Genomic DNA, 20,177 nt, shown 5'->3' on the forward strand with positions numbered 1-20,177 from the left:
TTCGTTCCACTGGGCATACATCCCATAATAACCTTTAAGCACACTGTAAGCTGAGCAGCCTTGTGCTCCTCCTCTTGGCGTGTTGAGGCTCCACACTGTGACATCAGAGAGCCAGAGAGGAGGGAGCTGCAGGAGCTCCTCTGTTTATTTGATTGATTGTTTATTGAAAATGAATCATTCACAAAACATCAACACACAAACCACAACGAACACGTCTCAACCTACAATGCACATTTAACATTTAACATAAAGACAGTGAAAACAAATAAAGCAAATTCATAGTTCTGCACTCTTTCTCTCGGGGTCCTCGGATATTTTCATCTTTCATATGCTGTGAGGAGACTTTGCATGTTTATTCCCATTAGTGTCAAAGCACTGAGCTGATCGTCCATAAGAGTCTTTTTAAAAACAGAAAAAGGGCCTTTGTCTTCCTCCATTTGGATGTGTGTGTGCACCAGTATCAGGTTGTTCAGTCAGATCACACTTAGAGCCGGATCTACTAAAGGTTTGCAAGTATAAAAACGTGTTCAGACTCATTGCACGCGCAAAAAAATGTACAAACTGATGTGCTAAAAGTGCGCACTAAGGGTTGCGTCTTTCAAAGGTGCAAAATAGCGCGTCTGCTTTCAGTTAGTACGTTTGCAGCAATATGGGGCGTTTACACGCAATTGTGTGTACTGGGAGGAAAACATGTAAATATATTAATTTAGCACACGGAAAGTGATTTATCAAACCTGAAAGCAGTTTTGTTCATAGAAACTGTGTATATATTTAACACGTGTCAAAGGGAGGTGCAAACGGTTTGTATGTGTAATTGCGCACACATGGCTGCTGTTGGGAATAGAATCATTTTATGTGTTTTACTATAAGTTGTGTTTCACTATATAAGTTTTAGATGTGTGAACAATGAGAATACTGAGATGATTTCAGCTGATCTGAATGTGTTTGCTTTGCAGAAGTGGAGAAGTACAGGAGAGGAAGAGACATGAAGTCTGAGGAGCACATACCGCAATGCTTAGATAATTAGTTTCATATATGGTAAAAAGAATAGAAAGTGATATACAGATAGTAAGGTACAGCACGTGTAGGGAGTTGTGTTGTTCTCTTGTCTTTCAAAACAGGAACCACGCCCCCACCGCCAGCGGGAAGGAGTCAGATTAACAGGAGGCAGGGGCGTGGTGTGGTGAAGGAGGAAGTGGAACTGCCAATGAGAAGAGGACAACGCCTTGCGTGCACAATGACACTCTGTTACGCTCAAATATACTGGGTCAGGGAAGGACAGGAGGTCAGACTTCGTGAACTGACACACCTTTGTTGTTCGTCAGGGACGTGAAGTTGAGACCCAGAGCTCTGTAATTTTATTCCTTTACTGCTTAATAAACTACATTAACTGAGACCGAATATCTTCTCCTATTGCTTCATTAAAGAACACGCAGGACTGAGCTCACACATAGCACATTAGAGAGTAGGATGAGACTCTTAGTCCACCACTGCGGTTATTGTTGCAAGAAGACATCAAAACGATGAAAGAAGACGCAGAGAATGCATTTTTCACCCTCGTGTGAACATTTTTGGTATGAATGAGGAAACAATCATTAACACTGGAACCGCCACGACGGTCTGACACACTGTTTGGGTTTTTATAATGCAAATAATTCTGTTTAGATAAAACCTACAAGCTTCTCTTCCGATGTCTTTTCCTCAAAATGTGCGTGAATGTTTTCTGAAGCCTTTAAGTTACAAAGATGAAACACACTAAACTGAGCATTTATAACTCAGACCGCGGCCGCAGTTACACACACCACTGCTGAAAATTATACATTTTGATACAAACAGGTGGCTATACATATTGCAAAACTCTGTAAAAGTACACCAAAGCATACATTTTAATTTCCAAATATTTATTTGAAAACGAAACCATTCATACAGTCAATAAAAAAACATTCTGTTAATAATAAAAAACAAATGTAATCTCAACAGTGACCGCACCAGCCGGCAGGACTGCGGCTGAACTGCTTCCAGTGTTCATTCATTCATTCATTCAATTGCGTTTTCAATGTGTGTGTGTGTGTGTGTTAGTATGTCAGAGAGGAGGAGTATCAATAAAAAAAAAATAGTTTCCACTAATTATTTCGGTGTTTATTTCTTTTATTCTTTTATTAAAATGCGTAATATAGCCAACAATATTATAAACCAAAAGTTAATCTAATTTATTATTGTAGAATGTATTTAGCAAATCACCACTTTCAACTGGAGACACAGCGCAGCAGCAAAATTATAAAAAGCCGACAAATAGTGTTAATTAATTGTCACGAGACATTGGAGAGGTTGTCAGTCCTATTCTATAGTCTGTAATATTTTATTTTATCATAGCTTCTTGTAAATGACTCAAAAATGCATTTTGTGTGCTTCTGAGCACACGGGAAGCATAAACAATGAAGTTACATATGACGGTCGTGGCGCTTGGAGGGGCACTGTGATCCTGGCGGTCCTAGTGATATAGCGTTTGTGAGACAGTCAGGTTTCTTTGCTGTAGCTCATTTCAGTGTTTATTGGCCTCATCTACCAACACCTCTAATTCCATAGGGTCAAATTTCACTTTGCGCTTTCTCTCCAAACTCGCCGTGCTGCAAACCATAAAACACGCAAAACCCTCATTTAAATAGGGTGTCTCCAACACGTTTGCACCTCTTGTCATTTACGCAGTCACTCTTAGTAAATCACATGCAAACCGTGGTTCAGCCCCCTAACCCGAAAAATTCTAGATTGCGCAGGCAAATTAGTACAGGCTAATTGGGATCTTAGTAGATCTGGCCCATGGTGTCCTTTAACACAACATTTTCTCTTGTGAGAGTTAGTGAGGTGGGTTTAGGTTGACAGCCAGTCCTGCAGAGTGTGTGCAGTGGAACAACAGATGATCAGTAGTTTCAGTTTGACAGAAGACACAGTTCTTATGATCAATACCTAATCTCATTCTCAGCAGCTCACTGGATGGATAGACATTATTCATAATTATGGAATAAACTTCATTTGTCTCGGGGCTTAAATATATAAGTTACGACATATTATATATTTGATAATGTCTGATTTAAGAAGAGAGCTGGATAATGGAGTTTCTATTCTTCAGGTGATTACGTATGACTTTATTTGAATTTTCCTCAGCCGGAAAATCAAGACCATTAAAATGGAGTGCAGGTGGATTTATCACACCTGAGTGTGTTTCTATGTTTTGGGCTAACATTCTGACTGACTCAGGGATCGCTCTGATAAGTTCATCAAATTGATCACGTGTTCAAGTTGTGTTGTGTTTCGAGCTAAAGTTCTCATAAGATCGCCAACATCCCTGGTCATTGATTAGACGGGTCACTGACCAGATACTTTCATCCATCCAGTGCTGTAAGTAGCCATTGCACATATCTGTTGTTCCAGATTGGGGTTTGATGAGGAGTAAAATCGTGTGTGTACATGAGTTTCCAACATAACAACATCTGTTTGGTTGGAAGTGTTTCAACCTGAAAATCATATTTAAATGCTGTGTTAAAATTAAAGTGGCTAAAATCTTTCCTGCTGAACAAAAACTGTATTTGGTGTTGTCTCCCCAGAGGTTTGTTCAAAGAAATGCTTGGTATAGAGTTTTGTCTTAAGTATGTTCTTCCAAAGATAGCCAGTCCTGGCTGGGGCGGCTGTGGCTCAGAGGTGGAGCGGCTCATCCACCAATTGAAAGATCATCAGTTCAATCCCCGGCTCCTCCAGTCTGCCTGCTGAAGTGACCTTGCGCAAGATACTGAACCCCAAATTCCATCAGTGTGTTACTGTGTTAAAAACCACCTGGCACGTTGTATGGTAGCCTTTGCCACCAGTGTATGAATGTGTGTGAATGGGTGAATGTGACTCATAGTGTAAAAAGCACTTTGAGTGGTTGGATGACTAGAAAGGTGCTATACAAATGCAGGTCCATTTACCAAAGACTGTCAGGTCCCTTTGGAACCACATCTTGAGCTTAGATTTACATTCAAATTTTGTCTTGTAAATTTAAGGTTTCACTGGTTTTTGCATCTTTGGTTATGAATTCCAAGATATTTTATTTATTGTGATTAAGTGTTCAACCTGATGCTTTAGAAAACACATCAATTAATTCAAAGACTTTGGGGATTTGTTCTATTTTTTTTATGAAGCCAGCTGGCTTATAACTATCTGTTTATCAAAAACATTCAGTTTGGCAACATCAGATTTTTTAATATGAATTGCTTGCATTTCTGCTGCCAAAATAAAGAAGAATGGGAAGAAGTTGCATCCTTGTTTAACACCTCATGGTGAAATGAGGGGCGGTGCCCTGAGGGAGTGCTACTGAGCTAGATGTGTCATTATAAACGGACTCTATTATGTTAGAAAAATTAGGGCCAATTCCACATATGTAAAACTTTGGACCCGTCCAAATACCCCCCCTTAGCCCTACCCCTACATTTGCGCGTTCCCGCGAGGGGTCCCCAATTCCTTTTTGCGTGTAGGGGTAGTGGATATGAAACTAGCCCTTCGGAGCAACGGATTTAAAATTAGGCCTATCGTGACCCGAAAAGATGCAGAAAAATTGGTCCATGCTTTTGTTACCTCAAGGCTGGATTACTGTAACTCTCTATTATCAGGTAGCTCTAGTAAGTCCTTAAAAACTCTCCAGCTAATTCAGAATGCAGCAGCACGTGTACTAACAGGAACTAAGAAACGAGATCATATTTCTCCTGTTTTAGCTTCTCTGCACTGGCTCCCTGTAAAATCCAGAATTGAATTTAAAATCCTACTGTTAACTTATAAAGCTCTAAATGGTCAAGCTCCGTCATATCTTAGAGAGCTCATAGTGCCATATTATCCCACCAGAACACTGCGCTCTGAGAACGCAGGGTTACTCGTGGTCCCTAAAGTCTCCAAAAGTAGATCAGGAGCCAGAGCCTTCAGCTATCAGGCTCCTCTCCTGTGGAATCATCTTCCTGTTACGGTCCGGGAGGCAGACACCGTCTCCACATTTAAGACTAGACCTCCCCCCCTCACCCCCATCCTTCACACTCTGCACTGGCTCCCCGTTCACCTCCGCATCGAATTCAAAATCCTCCTTCACACCCATCACTGTCTGCACCCCCACCTACCTCACAGAACTCCTCAACCCACTTACCTCAGCCAGAACCCGGTCAGGCCAACTGCACCGTCTGCGCCCGCCCAGGACTCGGCTCAAGACCATGGGCGACAGGGCCTTCGAGGCTGCTGCTCCCCGTCTGTGGAACACCCTCCCCAACCACCTCAGGGCTCCACAGTTGGTGGATGCTTTTAAAAAAGGACTCAAAACCTTCCTTTTTCAGAAAGCCTATCCTGACTAATCTTATCTGATTTTATCTGCTGACTGTTTTTATTGTTTTGTTCTGTTGCTCGATTTTACTGTCATTGTTACTTTTATTTGCCTTTGTACTGTGCACTTTGAGATTTGTATTCAAATGTAAAGTGCGTTATAAATAAAATCTATTATTATTATTATTATTAGACTTAAGACTTTCCTCTTTGATAAAGCTTATAGTTAGGGCTGGCTCAGGCTTGCCCTGTACCAGCCCCTAGTTAGGCTGACTTAGGCCTAGTCTGCCGGAGGATCCCCCTATAATACACCGGGCACCTTCTCTCTCTCTCTCTCTCTCTCTCTCTCTCTCTCTCTCTCTCTCTCTCACTCTCATCCTATTACTGCATCTTGCTAACTCGGCCATTCTGGATGTCACTAACTCGGCTTCTTCTCCGGAGCCTTTGTGCTCCACTGTCTCTCAGATTAACTCATATCACAGCGGTGCCTGGACAGCGTGACGTGTGTGGTTGTGCTGCTGCCGTGGTCCTGCCAGATGCCTCCTGCTGCTGCTGCCATCATTAGTCATTAGTCATACTTCTACTGTTATTATACACATATGACTATTGTCACACATGTATACTGCCAGATATTAATACATACTTTCAACATATTGTACCACAGTAGCCAGAACTATAACTATAATATTATTACTTTCATTAATGTTGTTGTAAGCTACTGTCATTACCTGCATCTCTCTCTCTCTCTCTCTCTCTGTCTCATTGTGTCATATGGATTACTGTTAATTTATTATGCTGATCTGTTCTGTACGACATCTATTGCACGTCTGTCCGTCCTGGAAGAGGGATCCCTCCTCAGTTGCTCTTCCTGAGGTTTCTACCGTTTTTTCCCCGTTAAAGGGTTTTTTGGGGAGTTTTTCCTGATCTGCTGTGAGGGTCATAAGGACAGAGGGATGTCGTATGCTGTAAAGCCCTGTGAGGCAAATTGTGATTTGTGATATTGGGCTTTATAAATAAAATTGAATTGAATTGCGCGCCCTCCTTGTCCTCGCAAATGAAGAGGCCATTAACCGTCAGATGACAGGGACGGTGAAGAACGGGCTGACTTACGAGAGAATTGCCGAAGGACTGACCAGTCACTGTTTACGTCACACGCTGAGCTACACGTTTTGTTACTTGCTCACGCCCCCCATTGCCCCGAAAAAGGCACATTCTGTATAAACAAAAGTAGGTAGGCGGCATTTTGCTGCACTCCCCGATTTTGTTTTTATACTGCCAATGCTGAAAAAAGACTGATTGGGCTTTCCTGCAAATTTGCACAACTCCTGTTTAAAAAGGACTTCTGTGTAACAATATGAGATCCCAGACTCAGACTGAAAGCATTTCCTGTGTAGTTTGTATGTAGTTAAACTACTTTCTTTAAAATACTTGTACTCTGACAAGCTAAACACTTGTTGGAGGCAGTTGAGATAATTTAACTACTTCTCATAGTGAAGAAGCCAGTGTGGTAAACTACCATTTAAACGTAGTTTCCCCGACACTGCTTAGATCCATCAAAAGAGAAGACAACGCAACACCACAGAAAGTCTCAGACAAAATGCTCGTACTCATGTAAGCATTTTGTCAACCTTACACCTTCATCGACACAACACCAATCTGCAGCTTATTGAAGCACAGTAGCACTTTGAGCTAACATGCTAACATGCTCACAATGACAATGCTGATATGCTGATGTTCAGCAGGTATATGTGTTTAATGGGCGACCTGAAAAAATCATCATCAGGTCAACTTCCAAAGGAGGAACAGCAGGGAAACGGTGTTCCGTGAATTCCGACACCTTGGTGTTGGGAGCATTAGTATTATTTGGTTTTGTATCTTGAGCTGCTGGAACGTGTGAATTTCCCTGGTGTGGCCTTAAGAAAGTCAATCTGATCTTTATCAGTGACAAAGAACAGGTGTGTGTGTATGTGTGTGCTGATTAAACTCAGCATGAGAAAGTCCCAGTCTGGCATGTCAGTGTTTCCCATGCATTCATTTATCTGTGGCGGTGCGCCACGAATAAATTATCTCCGCCATATATAGATTTTTCTGCTTTTGGCGCTACCTGTTCGACCTCGCTCATAAACACATTCTAATGGGACTCACTGTCTGTGAATGTAGCTTGTCGTTACAATTCCGGTGCAATAGGTGGCGGTATGCATCATAAAGATGCACTTGAAGCACCTGGTCCGCCAGAAGAAGAAGAAGAAGAAGCAGACATAGTAGAATGGATACAAAGACCTCTCGGTACAAATATGTGGGCAAACAAGTCCAAAAGTGGTCCGAACAACTCTAACTCATCATGTTATATTAGCCTGTGTCTGTATTAACATAGCTTGAAGCTCAACATGTGCGGAGACATTAACTCACGCCATTAGTAGTGTTAACTACAGCGCGAGTCCCATAGCAGCTCGCCCCCGTTAATCAGTTACAGCAGCTCCACCGGCAACGGGAGCGGCACGACAACCACCGTCTGTCGCGCGACAACTCTATTTTACGCGGCTCTTCTATTTTTGTCGTGCTACGCTCCCCTACGCGACCCTCCAGCAGATAAAAACTACATGAAATAGTGTGCTAAACGAGCACAATGTGTTTTTAAATGAATAACCATTATCACAGGTGATATGTGATAATTTTTTTTCATGCATTTACCCATGTTTATCTGTGACATTGTGTAAATGTCCGTGGCGGACATTTGAAAGCGAGAAGATGACAAACAGTACAGTAAACTTGTAGATAACTCAAATATATGTAATAACTTAACTGGAAAATGCTTTAACATTTCATGCAGCCTACATGCAGCCTCTCAGCTCGGCAAACGGTAAACAACCCCGCTGGCTTCTCTACGTGTCGCTTCCATACGCAGTGGGAAACACTGCATGTTGTATCTTGTATCTGTTCTGTGGTTAGGAACAAAGATGCTTGTGGGAAACGTAGTGGAGTAAAAGTTAAAGCTGACAGAAACATAAAAACTGAAGTGCTATTACTTTGTTCATTTTTGTCATGTTTAGTTTATCTTTTTGCAGAATTAAAACACAAAACAATAATTAAAAAATAAGATACAGTGCAGGGAGAGGCAACAAACCCCAGAGGGCTTATTTGAAGCCTCCAAAGCCTCCTCCTTCACAAAGTTATTAAAAACTCAAACGTTACACAGGAAGTCGGACCTGATACATCATCAGTGCCACTCTTGTTTTCCTGTGAACTGGAGCCGTTTATGGGAAGTCACACACACACACACACACACACACACACACACACGCACACACACACTCACACACACACAGACTGTAAGAAAAAAGACGGTTACAGTTGCACTGTGGGACTCCGAAAAGTCATTTCCTTCTCTAGAAGTGACACCCGGTTACGCCAATCGGAGGTCACTAAAATTATTGTTGCCTCGGTGTGTGAGTATGCTAAAACTATGTCGGACTCCGTAGTTTTCTCTGGACCCCTCCCAAATCTGACCAGTGATGACATGTTTAGCTGCATGTCATCATTTAATCGCTGGCTGTCCAGGTGGTGTCCAGCAAACGATGTGGGTTTTGTTAATAATTGGCAAACTTTCTGGGGAAAACCTGGTCTTATTAGGAGAGACGGCATTCACCCCACTTTGGATGGAGCTGCTCTCATCTCTAGGAACCTGGCAAAGTTTATTAGTAATTCAAAACCCTGACAACCCAGAGTTGAGATCAGGACTCAGAGTCACAGTCCTACACGCTTCTCAGCGCTTCTAGTGCAGTTACCCACCCATAGTTTTATGCAAACGGTGTCTGTCCCCCGACCACCTAAATTATCTAAACCTAAAATTAAACAAAGAGGAGTTGTGCATAACAACCTCATAAAAATTAAAACCTCTTCTGTGTGCAGGTGGATTCACCTCATATCCTGCCCTCTACACACCCACATTCTACCATGAATGGTCAGTGCAAAGTATCTCATGAATAGTTTTGCATATAAATAAGCCTGCTGATCAATGCATTTGATGCTCAATCATGGTAGAGAAGACAAGGAAAGGAATTTCACGGAGAACGAAAAAGAGGTGCTTGTGGGGGAGGTGGAGGCCAGGAAAATTATATTATTTGGTGGTCACAGTGGTGGCATCACTAGTAAAAGAAAAACAAGTGAGTGGCAGCCAGAGTTTGGTATAACGTGTTACAAAGTAATGTTAGAGTACTTTGATTACTTTTTGCAGTAACAAGTAACCTAACATGTTAGTTTGCTGTTTGAGTAATCAAATACTTGAGTACATTTTCAAACAAGACTTCAGTTACTTCCGTTACTTTTAGAACGCTGGTCCTTCAGCTCCGAAACAGCAACGGCTGTCGTTTGGTTCTAATAACGGAGATAACGTTAAACCTAACAGTCTGAAAGAAGCCACGGAGCTTGTGGCTCGCTACGTGGTTGGAGAAATGCTGCCGTTGTCTACGGTGGAGTCTAAAAAAAGGTGGAGGAGGACTCGCTGACAGACAGGTCAGACTCAGGTGGACTTGCATAATGCCTGGTACACACTACACGACTTTTCTGCCCGTTCTGAAAGTCACTATGTCACATTACAAGATTGTGGAGTCATAAAATCGTGCCGTGACTTGGCCGACAGACATGACACACTACAAGATGGTACTCACCAATTATCCCGCTGGTTGTCTTTCATGGCGTGTGTGATGTCATCGGGTTATTCTTGTCCTGTTTTTATTACTTTCACTATTATTTGAGTCACTGTGTGTGTTCATGTGCCAGCCGACATGTTGTTGTAGTCACCTAAAAGCGTCAGCAGATGGCAGGAGCTACATTTGGAGCACTGTATGTAAACATTCAAGCTACTGTGTCTTTCACAACAAGTTCCTACAAATGTTTCACAATAAAAGCCTGTTTAGAAAATGAACAGATTCTCTCAGCCGAGGTTATAAGGGGCTTGAAATGACGGTGCGATATGTTAACTTTACAAAGACAACGGAGCGGATAAAAAGTAAATATATAAACACACAGAGGGATTAATAAATAACGGACCGTCTATAATGTAGTTTGTTTCAAATGAAGCTGGGAGCCTCTGCAGTTGTGGTGAGTAAAAGTCCCGCCGCTATTTGTTAATGTTATTACTTTATGTTCGACCGTGAGGATGTACCATTGTTTGCTAGCTTGATGCTAATGACAGTAACATTAACTCAGCGGGTTGACAAAGTGCCTCTGCTGTTTCACACCATCATTTCCCCCTTTTACTCTGTGTGGTAACATCCCTAGAGGAAATATTAAAAATGCTGGGGTGTTGTTGTCATACAGTCATGCACGCAGATGGCTCTGGGGACGGGGGGGACATGACCCCCTCAGATTTATAGTGACCCCGATCCATCACCCCCACTGTCCCTCCCACACATAGGTAAAAAAGAAGATCGGTGTTCCGTTAGTTAGGCTAACTTACATTGCAGCACAATGTTGAAATGGCAGCATCAGTAGCCTTGTCAGTGATCAATCCACATTACACCGATTCAAGAAGGCGAAAGGCTGGAGCAGATCCTTGCTGAGTTGGGAAAGCAAGGTGTTCAATTTACCACATAATTCTTGGTTAATAACACTGCACAGCTGATCCATTGATAGCTCCTTGTTTGTGCTACGACTAACGGTGCGTTCAGTTGTACTCGTAAGTCAGAATTTTGAAGTCGGAAAAGCATTGAAATCTAGCATCTACAAGCATAAATGTTGGGGTTTTTGTTTCATTTCATTAACTGTCTATTTTTTTTTAATTACATGTTCCATGTCCCAGTTCAGTGAGCAGCAACAGTTAACTGAAATTTCATTTCACATTTCATGCTATGTAGGCTTTACTTCATTTTATGTGAATCTGTTGTTTAAGTGTTTATACTTCCGTTTTCATACACATTGTTATGTTTATAATCATTTACATGAAGGCACGTGTGTGAATCATTTCAATTTTATTTTATTATTAATTTTTGCACATAGGTTCTTTGCCTTTTTTGTCAGAATACAGTTAAAGTTTCTGTGCTGAGATTCTTCATCCTGCTGAGATCAGCAAATGTTTAAATAAAACATACATGCAGAAGGCATGAAGTTTTGGTGCGTGATTGACATACCAGACAAATAACAGTTTGATCATGTATGGCTAGTGTTGATCAGGTAGGCCTTTGTTTACCAATGTTCATTAAGTCAGAAAACTCACCATTCTAATGTTTGTTGCAGCTTCACTATATATACACACATATATATGTATATATAGTGTATATATAGTATACATATATATATATATATATATATGTATATACATATATATGTATACACATGTATGTATTTACACAGAATAACTAATTGAGTTAATTAATAGAAGAAAACAAGAACAACCCCAGGTTTCTTTTCAGCACTGTAGCCAGGCTGACTGAGAGTCAAAGCTCTATTGAGCCTTGTATTCCTTTAGCCCTTAGCAGTAATGATTTTATGAGCTTTTTTAATGACAAAATTCTAACTATTAGAGGCAAAATTCATGACCTCCTGTCCTCAGATAGTACCTATCTAACCTCAAACACAGCTGTAAGACCTAATATATATTTAGATTGCTTCTCCCCAATTTCTCTTCAAGAATTGACAGCAGTGATTTCTTCATCTAAATCATCAATGTGTCTCTTAGACCCCATCCCAACTAGGCTACTTAAGGAGGTCTTTCCTTTAGTTAACACTCATATATTAGATATATCAATCAATATATCCTTATTAACAGGCTATGTACCACAGTCTTTTAAGGTAGCTGTAATTAAACCTCTACTAAAAAAGCCCACCCTGGATCCAGAGGTGTTAGCCAACTATAGACCAATATCTAATCTTCCCTTTATGTCAAAGATCCTTGAGAAAGTAGTCGCAGACCAGCTGTGTGATTTTCTCCAGGATAATAATTTATTTGAGGAATTTCAGTCAGGATTTAGAGTGCATCATAGCACTGAGACAGCACTAGTTAAAATTACAAATGACCTTCTGATTGCTTCAGACAAAGGACTTGTCTCTGTTCTTGTTTTATTAGATCTTAGTGCGGCGTTTGACACAATTGACCATCAAATTCTACTGCAGAGACTGGATCACTTAATTGGCCTAAAAGGTTCTGCACTAAGCTGGTTTAAATCTTATTTATCTGATCGTTTTCAGTTTGTTGACGTTCATAATGAATCATCCTTACGTACCAAAGTTTGTTTTGGAGTTCCGCAAGGTTCTATGCTCAGACCAATACTATTTACTCTATGGGCCCTATTTAGATGGTCTAAAACGCAAAGCGCCAGGCGTGCAGCGCATGGGCGTGTCCCAGTCACTTGCTAGTTAGACAGCGCATTTTCAGACTGTGCACCATGGTGGAGAGTCTAAAAGGGTTGGATTTACTCTGTGAATTAGTCATGGGTGTGTTTTGGGCGTATTATTCAATAAGCCAATCAGAGTGTCACCTCTCATTCCCTTTAAATGAGGCGCGATTGGAGCGCACGGCGGAGAGCTAGTTAGATGGCGGACCTACCAACTGGAAAGAGTGAGCGTTTTACACCTGAGGAGACGATAAATGTATCTCTATATCGACTGTCCCGTCACATCTGATGTCAGATCAAACATAAATAATTTCCCCTCGGGGATCAATAAAGTATTTCTGATTCTGATTCTGATTCTGAAAGGGGATTAGCACCATTTGCCACGTTTGGCAGGCGTAATGGAAACCCAACCTGATTTGATTAACACAGCTGAGTTCACATCCCTCTCAGCCAGCCACAAACAGCCACAGCATCAGATAGGGAGTATATATTCAGCATCTGTCATCTTAGAAAAGTAAGAAGAAAAGAAACAGAGTGAGACTGCGAGAGAGAAAGAGAGCGCGCGCACACGAGAGAAACGCTGTCAACAAATTGTAAATTATTCAATTTATTTTATTTTAACCCGGGAGGTTAGAGAGCCCAGCTCCCTCTCCAGCATCCTGAACCCCCCGCCTGAAGGTGCAGGAAGGGCTGGTCCCATGGCTGCACCCGGGCCTGTCTGGTCTGGCTGCGCGCTGGCTGCCGAGCTGGGGTCATCCTCCTCCTCCTCCTCCTGACAAGATGATCTTAAGTTTTACGTTCTAAAAGTTTTTGTTTTTTTACATATACATTTGTAGCCTACTTGTAGGGCTATAAGTTTACGTTTTTAGTTTAGTTAGAAGCTGGTTATTGTTGTGTTTATGTGAAAATAAAGTTTATCAAATGTTTTCACATCTTTGATTTTGTGATTTACATGCCAAAAACTTGTTTATGGACATAAACATAAACATAAATGAGTGATAATGAAACCATAACCACAATACTTAAGACTGGATGTCCAAGTAAAAATAAGAGATCTGACCGGCTCATTGACAGCAGTAGTAAGTAGCTGCTGCATCACTGCACCACACTACAGTATTGTAAGGAATACAAATATGTAGTGGTCATTTGTGTGTGGCAGTGCACCCATGTGAATGGCACAATTACTTCCAATTCTCATGTGAAATATTCTTAACTTCACAGTATTACAGATATAGGGCCTACTACAGTTCAATAATAGTGTTAGCAGTTATCCATGTTTGTATAGTTTATCCAGTTGACAGATAGAAATACATGTAATGTGTAACTGTTTGGTTTAAGACGCCTAACATCATTGTTTCACCACTATTATGTTAACAAGAAATGTTATTTTAGGGTGTTTTTGTAAGGAAACAAATCACCTTTGTAACCATGGGTCTTTTTGACCCACACGCATAAACTTGATGTAATGATTTAAAATCATTGTTTGTTCAGAAAATAAGAAAATAACATAAATGATATTTGATAAATAAAAGCAACACTGAATGCTAAAATAAAGACCTCTCAGCAAATATAGCAAAGAAACACACATCTGTGTATGAAATCCCACAGGAAATGATTGCAGGTCATTTTTGACCCGTGTCTGGAAAGTGGATGTTAAAGTTCAAAAAATGTATTTTTTCTTAATGTTAAAAAGGGAAAATGAAAAATATAATCTCAAGTTATCATCAACAAGTTAACTGACGGATATTATAAAATAAAAAAACAGACACAGATTATCAAGACAGATACTGTAAAGAACAATGGCCCCAAATCTCAATCACATGAGGAGGCTAAGGGTTGTTGTATTGGCAAAGAGAAGCTTTATAATGTATTAAAGCAGGGGTGCAATTTTCGTATTGGAAAACTATTTTTTAATTTATGATGCATTGTTCTCTCTCAAATGAGCTTCCCTGAAAGGATATTTTTCCCCTCAATGCTTTCATAGTTTCATAGAAAGCAAATTGTTAGTCAGCTTTACCAGGGTTACCAATAACTGTGGAGGTTTCTGTACAATACCTCCATGGTGCCGACTCACCAGACCTTATACCCCTCAGCTCCTGGAGAGGGCGACAAAGACACACACACACAATAACAGTCTACAGTCAAACAATCAACACGTGATGTCTAATTCATGTGCATATGCTGCCCACTGGTGCCAGAGATGTGGAAGTCCAAGAAGTTGGCAGTGTGCATGGCCCTGCGTCATTTAACCAAACAGGATAGAGACTGATGACTGTTGACAACAGAGGAATATTATTCCACATGCATTATTGCACACATTTGATCAAAAGTGTTGTTGTTGTGAGGTCTGATGGCTGCAATGATGGCACACAATGTCATCGTCACACCAAGAAAAAGCCCCTACTTTGAATCAACAAACACCACAAGAGAACAAAAAGTGGCAAAAGAGCCCAAGAGCACTTATAAGACCAGAACTGTGGGTCAATCTGTTTGTGCTTATATTGTGTTGCCCTGGACAAAAAGGACAGCGCTTGTGTTTGGCTGCTGGAGGCAGTGTGCCTGGGGGGCTGCCTGACCAGTAGATAGCTGTGTGGAGGGCCCAACAGCAGGCACGCATGTCTAAGTTATAGACTCGTGATCCAGCAGGCCTGTTGTTGCTCTGCATTGCCTCTGTGTGCCACCAGCTGACAAAATACAGCAGTGCGTACGCCGGACCATAGAAAAATCTAAAGTTTCTGGTTTTGTTTTTGTTCCAAGTGACACATAAAAAGTTTCTGGTTTTCGTTCCGTGAACTGGATCAAAGCCTTGGCTTTAACTGTATGTCCACAAACTGAAACACATCCCAAAGTTTGGAGTTTGAGAGAAAAAAAAAATCAGCCTCACAGTTGAGAATAAATAGAATAGTAATTTGTTTGATGGTGTTCAGGCTTAGGTCCAGTGTTGGGCAAATCATTTGGAACAACAATGAAACTGTAAGTGTTTTGAACTGCTCTCACTTGTGCCCTCAGCAATACACCTACCAAAGTCAGAGTCTGTCAGCAGTTTGAGAGAGATGTGAGGAACACACGGAGACACACAGAGACAGACATTCCTTGGATTTATAGATATAGAATAAAGATTCCATATTCTTTTATTTACCCATGCAAACTTCACCACAAAACAAAGTGACAAACAATTTGAGCAGAAATAAACAGTGAAATAATGTAGACAGAAAATGATTTGAAATTCTTCATCTTTACAAAGTAAAGTAGAATCTTCAGGAAGCTAATTCCAAGTGTCCCACTACCATTTATCTTTAGACATGTCATGTGATGTGTCTGTGATGATCTGTTTACAGTCTTGAGCCTGATGCAAATATCACCTCAAACTAATAAAACTCAGCTGTTGACCATCACCATCAATTAACGTGTAAATATTTTCCTTCTTCCCTTCCTACATTTAAATATATCACCATCAACAACATTGCAGAAGGACTCATTCTTACCATGGGGAATTTGCACCAGTATATCAGCTGGTTGCTGCAAGTTTCCTGCATCTCTCAGTAAACTCACTAATTAAAATGTGCCTTATATGAATCACTAAAGCACACAGGACACACTCCTTTTTGTCAGTATTAACTAATCTCAGATTGATCTTCATTCATAGATATATTTGTAATTTCTTCTGGTTTGCCTTCATATCCCATGAGGCTCTGTATGCGCTCTGACATAGTCAGTACATTTACATGGACAGTTTAATTCCACTTTTAATCGGAATGAAAGGCCATTCCGATTAAAAGTGGTCATTCCGATTGAAAATTAAATCCGATTAAAGGGGGTGGTTTATTCCGTTTATCATTCCGATGGAAGAATTTCTCGCACTTGTATACACTCATTCCTCTTTAAGTTCATTCCGGTCTTTCTGCACATGCTCGTTTCCTTGCCCTTCTGGCGCCATGACGTATATAGCGCGCATAGCAACGGGCTGAGATAGAACAGTCGGACTCGTTGCACTCAGCAGTTTCCATTCTCCACAGCACGGTCTTCTATCTCCCTTCTTCGACCTTCTACCTCCCTTCTCCTCCTCAACAGACGAAGCATTAGCAGAACAAGGTTGTTGTCGTACTGCTGCTTCAAGAATATAAGCAAAACAAGCCTGAAAAAGGCACTAAGAACGGCGTCGTCAAGCATCTTGTTATCCGGAGCGAGGACTACAGTGTTTTCTTCCGGTAAACGTAAACACGTAACACCCGCCCCCTATCCAATCAGAAACCTTCCCTGCCCCAAACCTTGTGCGGACCCGATTAAAGGTGATTAACTGATCTCTGTGTAAACCCTCATTCAGAATGAATATTTCTCATGTAAACTACCTGGAAAGACTTTAATTTAGAATGATTTCATTCAGATTTATTTCATTCTGAATGAGAAGCCATCATGTAACCGTAGCCTATAATCAACATTAGAAGAATTGCAAATTCACATAAAAAAGAACTTTCTAGCAATGTCTGAGAAGGACCAACACATTAGCAATAGTCATCATCTGAATGAGTATGTCTGGTGTCAGCAAGTTGGAATAATTTCTCCCTGTTCTTTCTCATATCCAACATCAGGCTCTGGATGCCCTCTGAATGCAGCAACTGATCTCCGGTGATCTGCCCCAGTGCTGATGTCATCTCTTCCATCACCTTCATGACTGGCTCTAGCAGGATCAGACGTCGGGTCTGCAGCTCCGCCACACTCCCCACCCCACTCAGCCTCCCCAGTTGACAGACAGCTTGTCTAGTTTTAGCCTGGATATCAGCAACGACCTCCCGCTTCTTGGACAAGTCCTGCAGTGAGGCCTCTGTCTGATGAATCCTATCGTCTGTAGTTTGAATGTTGGCCTGAGTTTGACTAATTTTGGAGCCATACTCAGATACATTTCTAGAGAACATTTCCTCCTGAGATTCAAATTCACGTACTTCACTCCTAGCAGACTCCATCGAGTTAGAGGCCTGATCCATGTCTACCTGGCCAACTCCAATCAAGACTGACCCTGCAAAGAATATTGATAATTAAAGTATTCATAATACCAGCAGTGCTAAAAATACAATGATCACTTGATTGTTTTAATTAATTCAAAGACAGAGCAAATATTTTCTTACCAGCAATCCATCCAACGATTGGGATCGCCATGAGACCAATCCCAACATCCCTCTTTGTCTGGGCCTCATCTCTCCTCCGACTCATGTCGTCATAGGCCTCTTCTGCCTTCTTCACACGACATCTCGCTTCTCTCAGTTTTTCCTGATTCCTCTCTAAAGACTCCTGATGTGACTTCAGCTCTATTCTATAATTCTGCAACTCCCCCTCTCTCTTCTGTTTCTCCTCGGCTAAACAACTCTGCTCTGCAGTGAGACGCTCAGTGTCCCCATCCAGCTTTAGAAGCTCCTGTTTGGCCACCTGCTCTGATCTTTCTAACTCCTGCTTCATGCTTTCAATCTCTTTCCTGATCTCATCAAAGGTCTGGCATCCAGGAAGGATGATGTCTGCATTCACGCTGAGGAGTAAGTCTGTGACGGTGTTGAAGGATTGAAGCCCACTCTTCAAGGGACCAATCACAGCTTCGGCCAGTTTTCTCAACTCCGGGTGCTGCAGCACTACAGAGCTGTGGGTTTACAGAGGAACAGATTAAAGTTAACCTTAGGGCAGACACCAGATTAATTGATGTGGTGACAGTAGTTCGCTTAATTGTGTGTTACAAGAGTATGCATGGACATAAGCATGAAGTGTGAGCTTCTGACCTGCATCTGTAGGCAGTCTCTCCACGCCTGAACCCATGTCCACAGACAGTGGAATACGCCATCTTGGACTTAGGGAAAGAAACTCTATATTAAATAAACTCATGTTGCAATATCATGAACTCAAACCTCACATGAATGGCAAAAGTCTACTCAAACATGACACAATCATGGATGACAAGTTTATGTTTTAAAGGGAACCTATGTGGGCAGTTAAACTGAGAGTGAAACTTAAGATTGGCTGCCCCCATAGGTTCACTTTAGCTGCCTTTCTGATATTCAGTCAATGTTGTGCCAAATGTTCTCGTTAGTTTTCCTACTGACAGCACTCGGTAAACTCGATCAACAGGGCTATGGGTTAAAAACGTGTTAGAGAGACATCAGGGAGTGTTAGAGACATCAGAGAGTGTTAGAGACATCAGGGAGTGTTAGAGACATCAGAGAGTGTTAGAGACATCAGAGAGTGTTAGAGACATCAGAGAGTGTTAGAGACATCAGAGAGTGTTAGAGAGACATCAGAGAGTGTTAGAGAGACATCAGAGAGTGTTAGAGAGACATCAGAGAGTGTTAGAGAGACATCAGAGAGTGTTAGAGAGACATCAGGGAGTGTTAGAGAGACATCAGAGAGTGTTAGAGACATCAGAGAGTGTTAGAGAGACATCAGAGAGTGTTAGAGACATCAGAGAGTGTTAGAAACATCAGAGAGTGTTAGAGACATCAGGGAGTGTTAGAGAGACATCAGAGAGTGTTAGAGAGACATCAGAGAGTGTTAGAGAGACATCAGAGAGTGTTAGAGAGACATCAGGGAGTGTTAGAGACATCAGAGAGTGTTAGAGAGACATCAGAGAGTGTTAGAGAGACATCAGAGAGTGTTAGAGACATCAGAGAGTGTTAGAGAGACATCAGAGAGTGTTAGAGAGACATCAGGGAGTGTTAGAGACATCAGAGAGTGTTAGAGACATCAGAGAGTGTTAGAGAGACATCAGAGAGTGTTAGAGAGACATCAGAGAGTGTTAGAGACATCAGAGAGTGTTAGAGAGACATCAGAGAGTGTTAGAGACATCAGAGAGTGTTAGAGAGACATCAGAGAGTGTTAGAGACATCAGAGAGTGTTAGAGACATCAGAGAGTGTTAGAGACATCAGAGAGTGTTAGAGACATCAGGGAGTGTTAGAGAGAACATCAGGAGTGTTAGAGAGACATCAGGGAGTGTTAGAGACATCAGAGAGTGTTAGAGAGACATCAGGGAGTGTTAGAGACATCAGGGAGTGTTAGAGAGACATCAGGGAGTGTTAGAGACATCAGAGAGTGTTAGAGAGACATCAGGGAGTGTTAGAGACATCAGAGAGTGTTAGAGACATCAGAGAGGTGTTAGAGACATCAGGAGTGTTAGAGACATCAGAGAGTGTTAGAGACATCAGGGAGTGTTAGAGACATCAGGGAGTGTTAGAGACATCAGAGAGTGTTAGAGAGACATCAGAGAGTGTTAGAGACATCAGGGAGTGTTAGAGACATCAGAGAGTGTTAGAGAGACATCAGGGAGTGTTAGAGACATCAGGAGTGTTAGAGAGACATCAGGGAGTGTTAGAGACATCAGAGAGTGTTAGAGACATCAGGGAGTGTTAGAGACATCAGAGAGTGTTAGAGACATCAGGGAGTGTTAGAGACATCAGAGAGTGTTAGAGAGACATCAGGGAGTGTTAGAGACATCAGGGAGTGTTAGAGACATCAGAGAGTGTTAGAGAGACATCAGA

General features: G+C 41.5%; 2 protein-coding genes across 2 annotated transcripts in view; both read right to left on the bottom strand.

The window, feature by feature from the left end:
• The window catches only part of LOC144464776 (uncharacterized), a 199,224-nt gene extending 192,981 nt beyond the window's left edge, over positions 1-6,243 (bottom strand). The window contains exon 1 of the mRNA XM_078172685.1: positions 6,063-6,243. The gene's annotated coding sequence lies outside the window, so the exon portion shown is untranslated. The remainder of the gene's footprint in view (positions 1-6,062) is intronic.
• A 9,515-nt stretch (positions 6,244-15,758) lies between these two features.
• Positions 15,759-18,779, bottom strand: LOC144464777 (uncharacterized). The gene is made up of 3 exons (XM_078172686.1): positions 18,428-18,779; positions 17,789-18,291; positions 15,759-17,679 (listed from the first exon to the last, which is right to left on the bottom strand). The coding sequence occupies exons 1-3, from the start codon at positions 18,487-18,489 to the stop codon at positions 17,168-17,170; spliced, it is 1,077 nt and encodes a 358-aa protein (XP_078028812.1). The 5' UTR covers positions 18,490-18,779; the 3' UTR covers positions 15,759-17,167.
• Positions 18,780-20,177: the final 1,398 nt, after the last annotated feature.

Source organism: Epinephelus lanceolatus, chromosome 11 (genome assembly GCF_041903045.1).
Source record: "Epinephelus lanceolatus isolate andai-2023 chromosome 11, ASM4190304v1, whole genome shotgun sequence".
In the NCBI taxonomy this organism is placed as follows: domain Eukaryota; kingdom Metazoa; phylum Chordata; class Actinopteri; order Perciformes; family Serranidae; genus Epinephelus; species Epinephelus lanceolatus.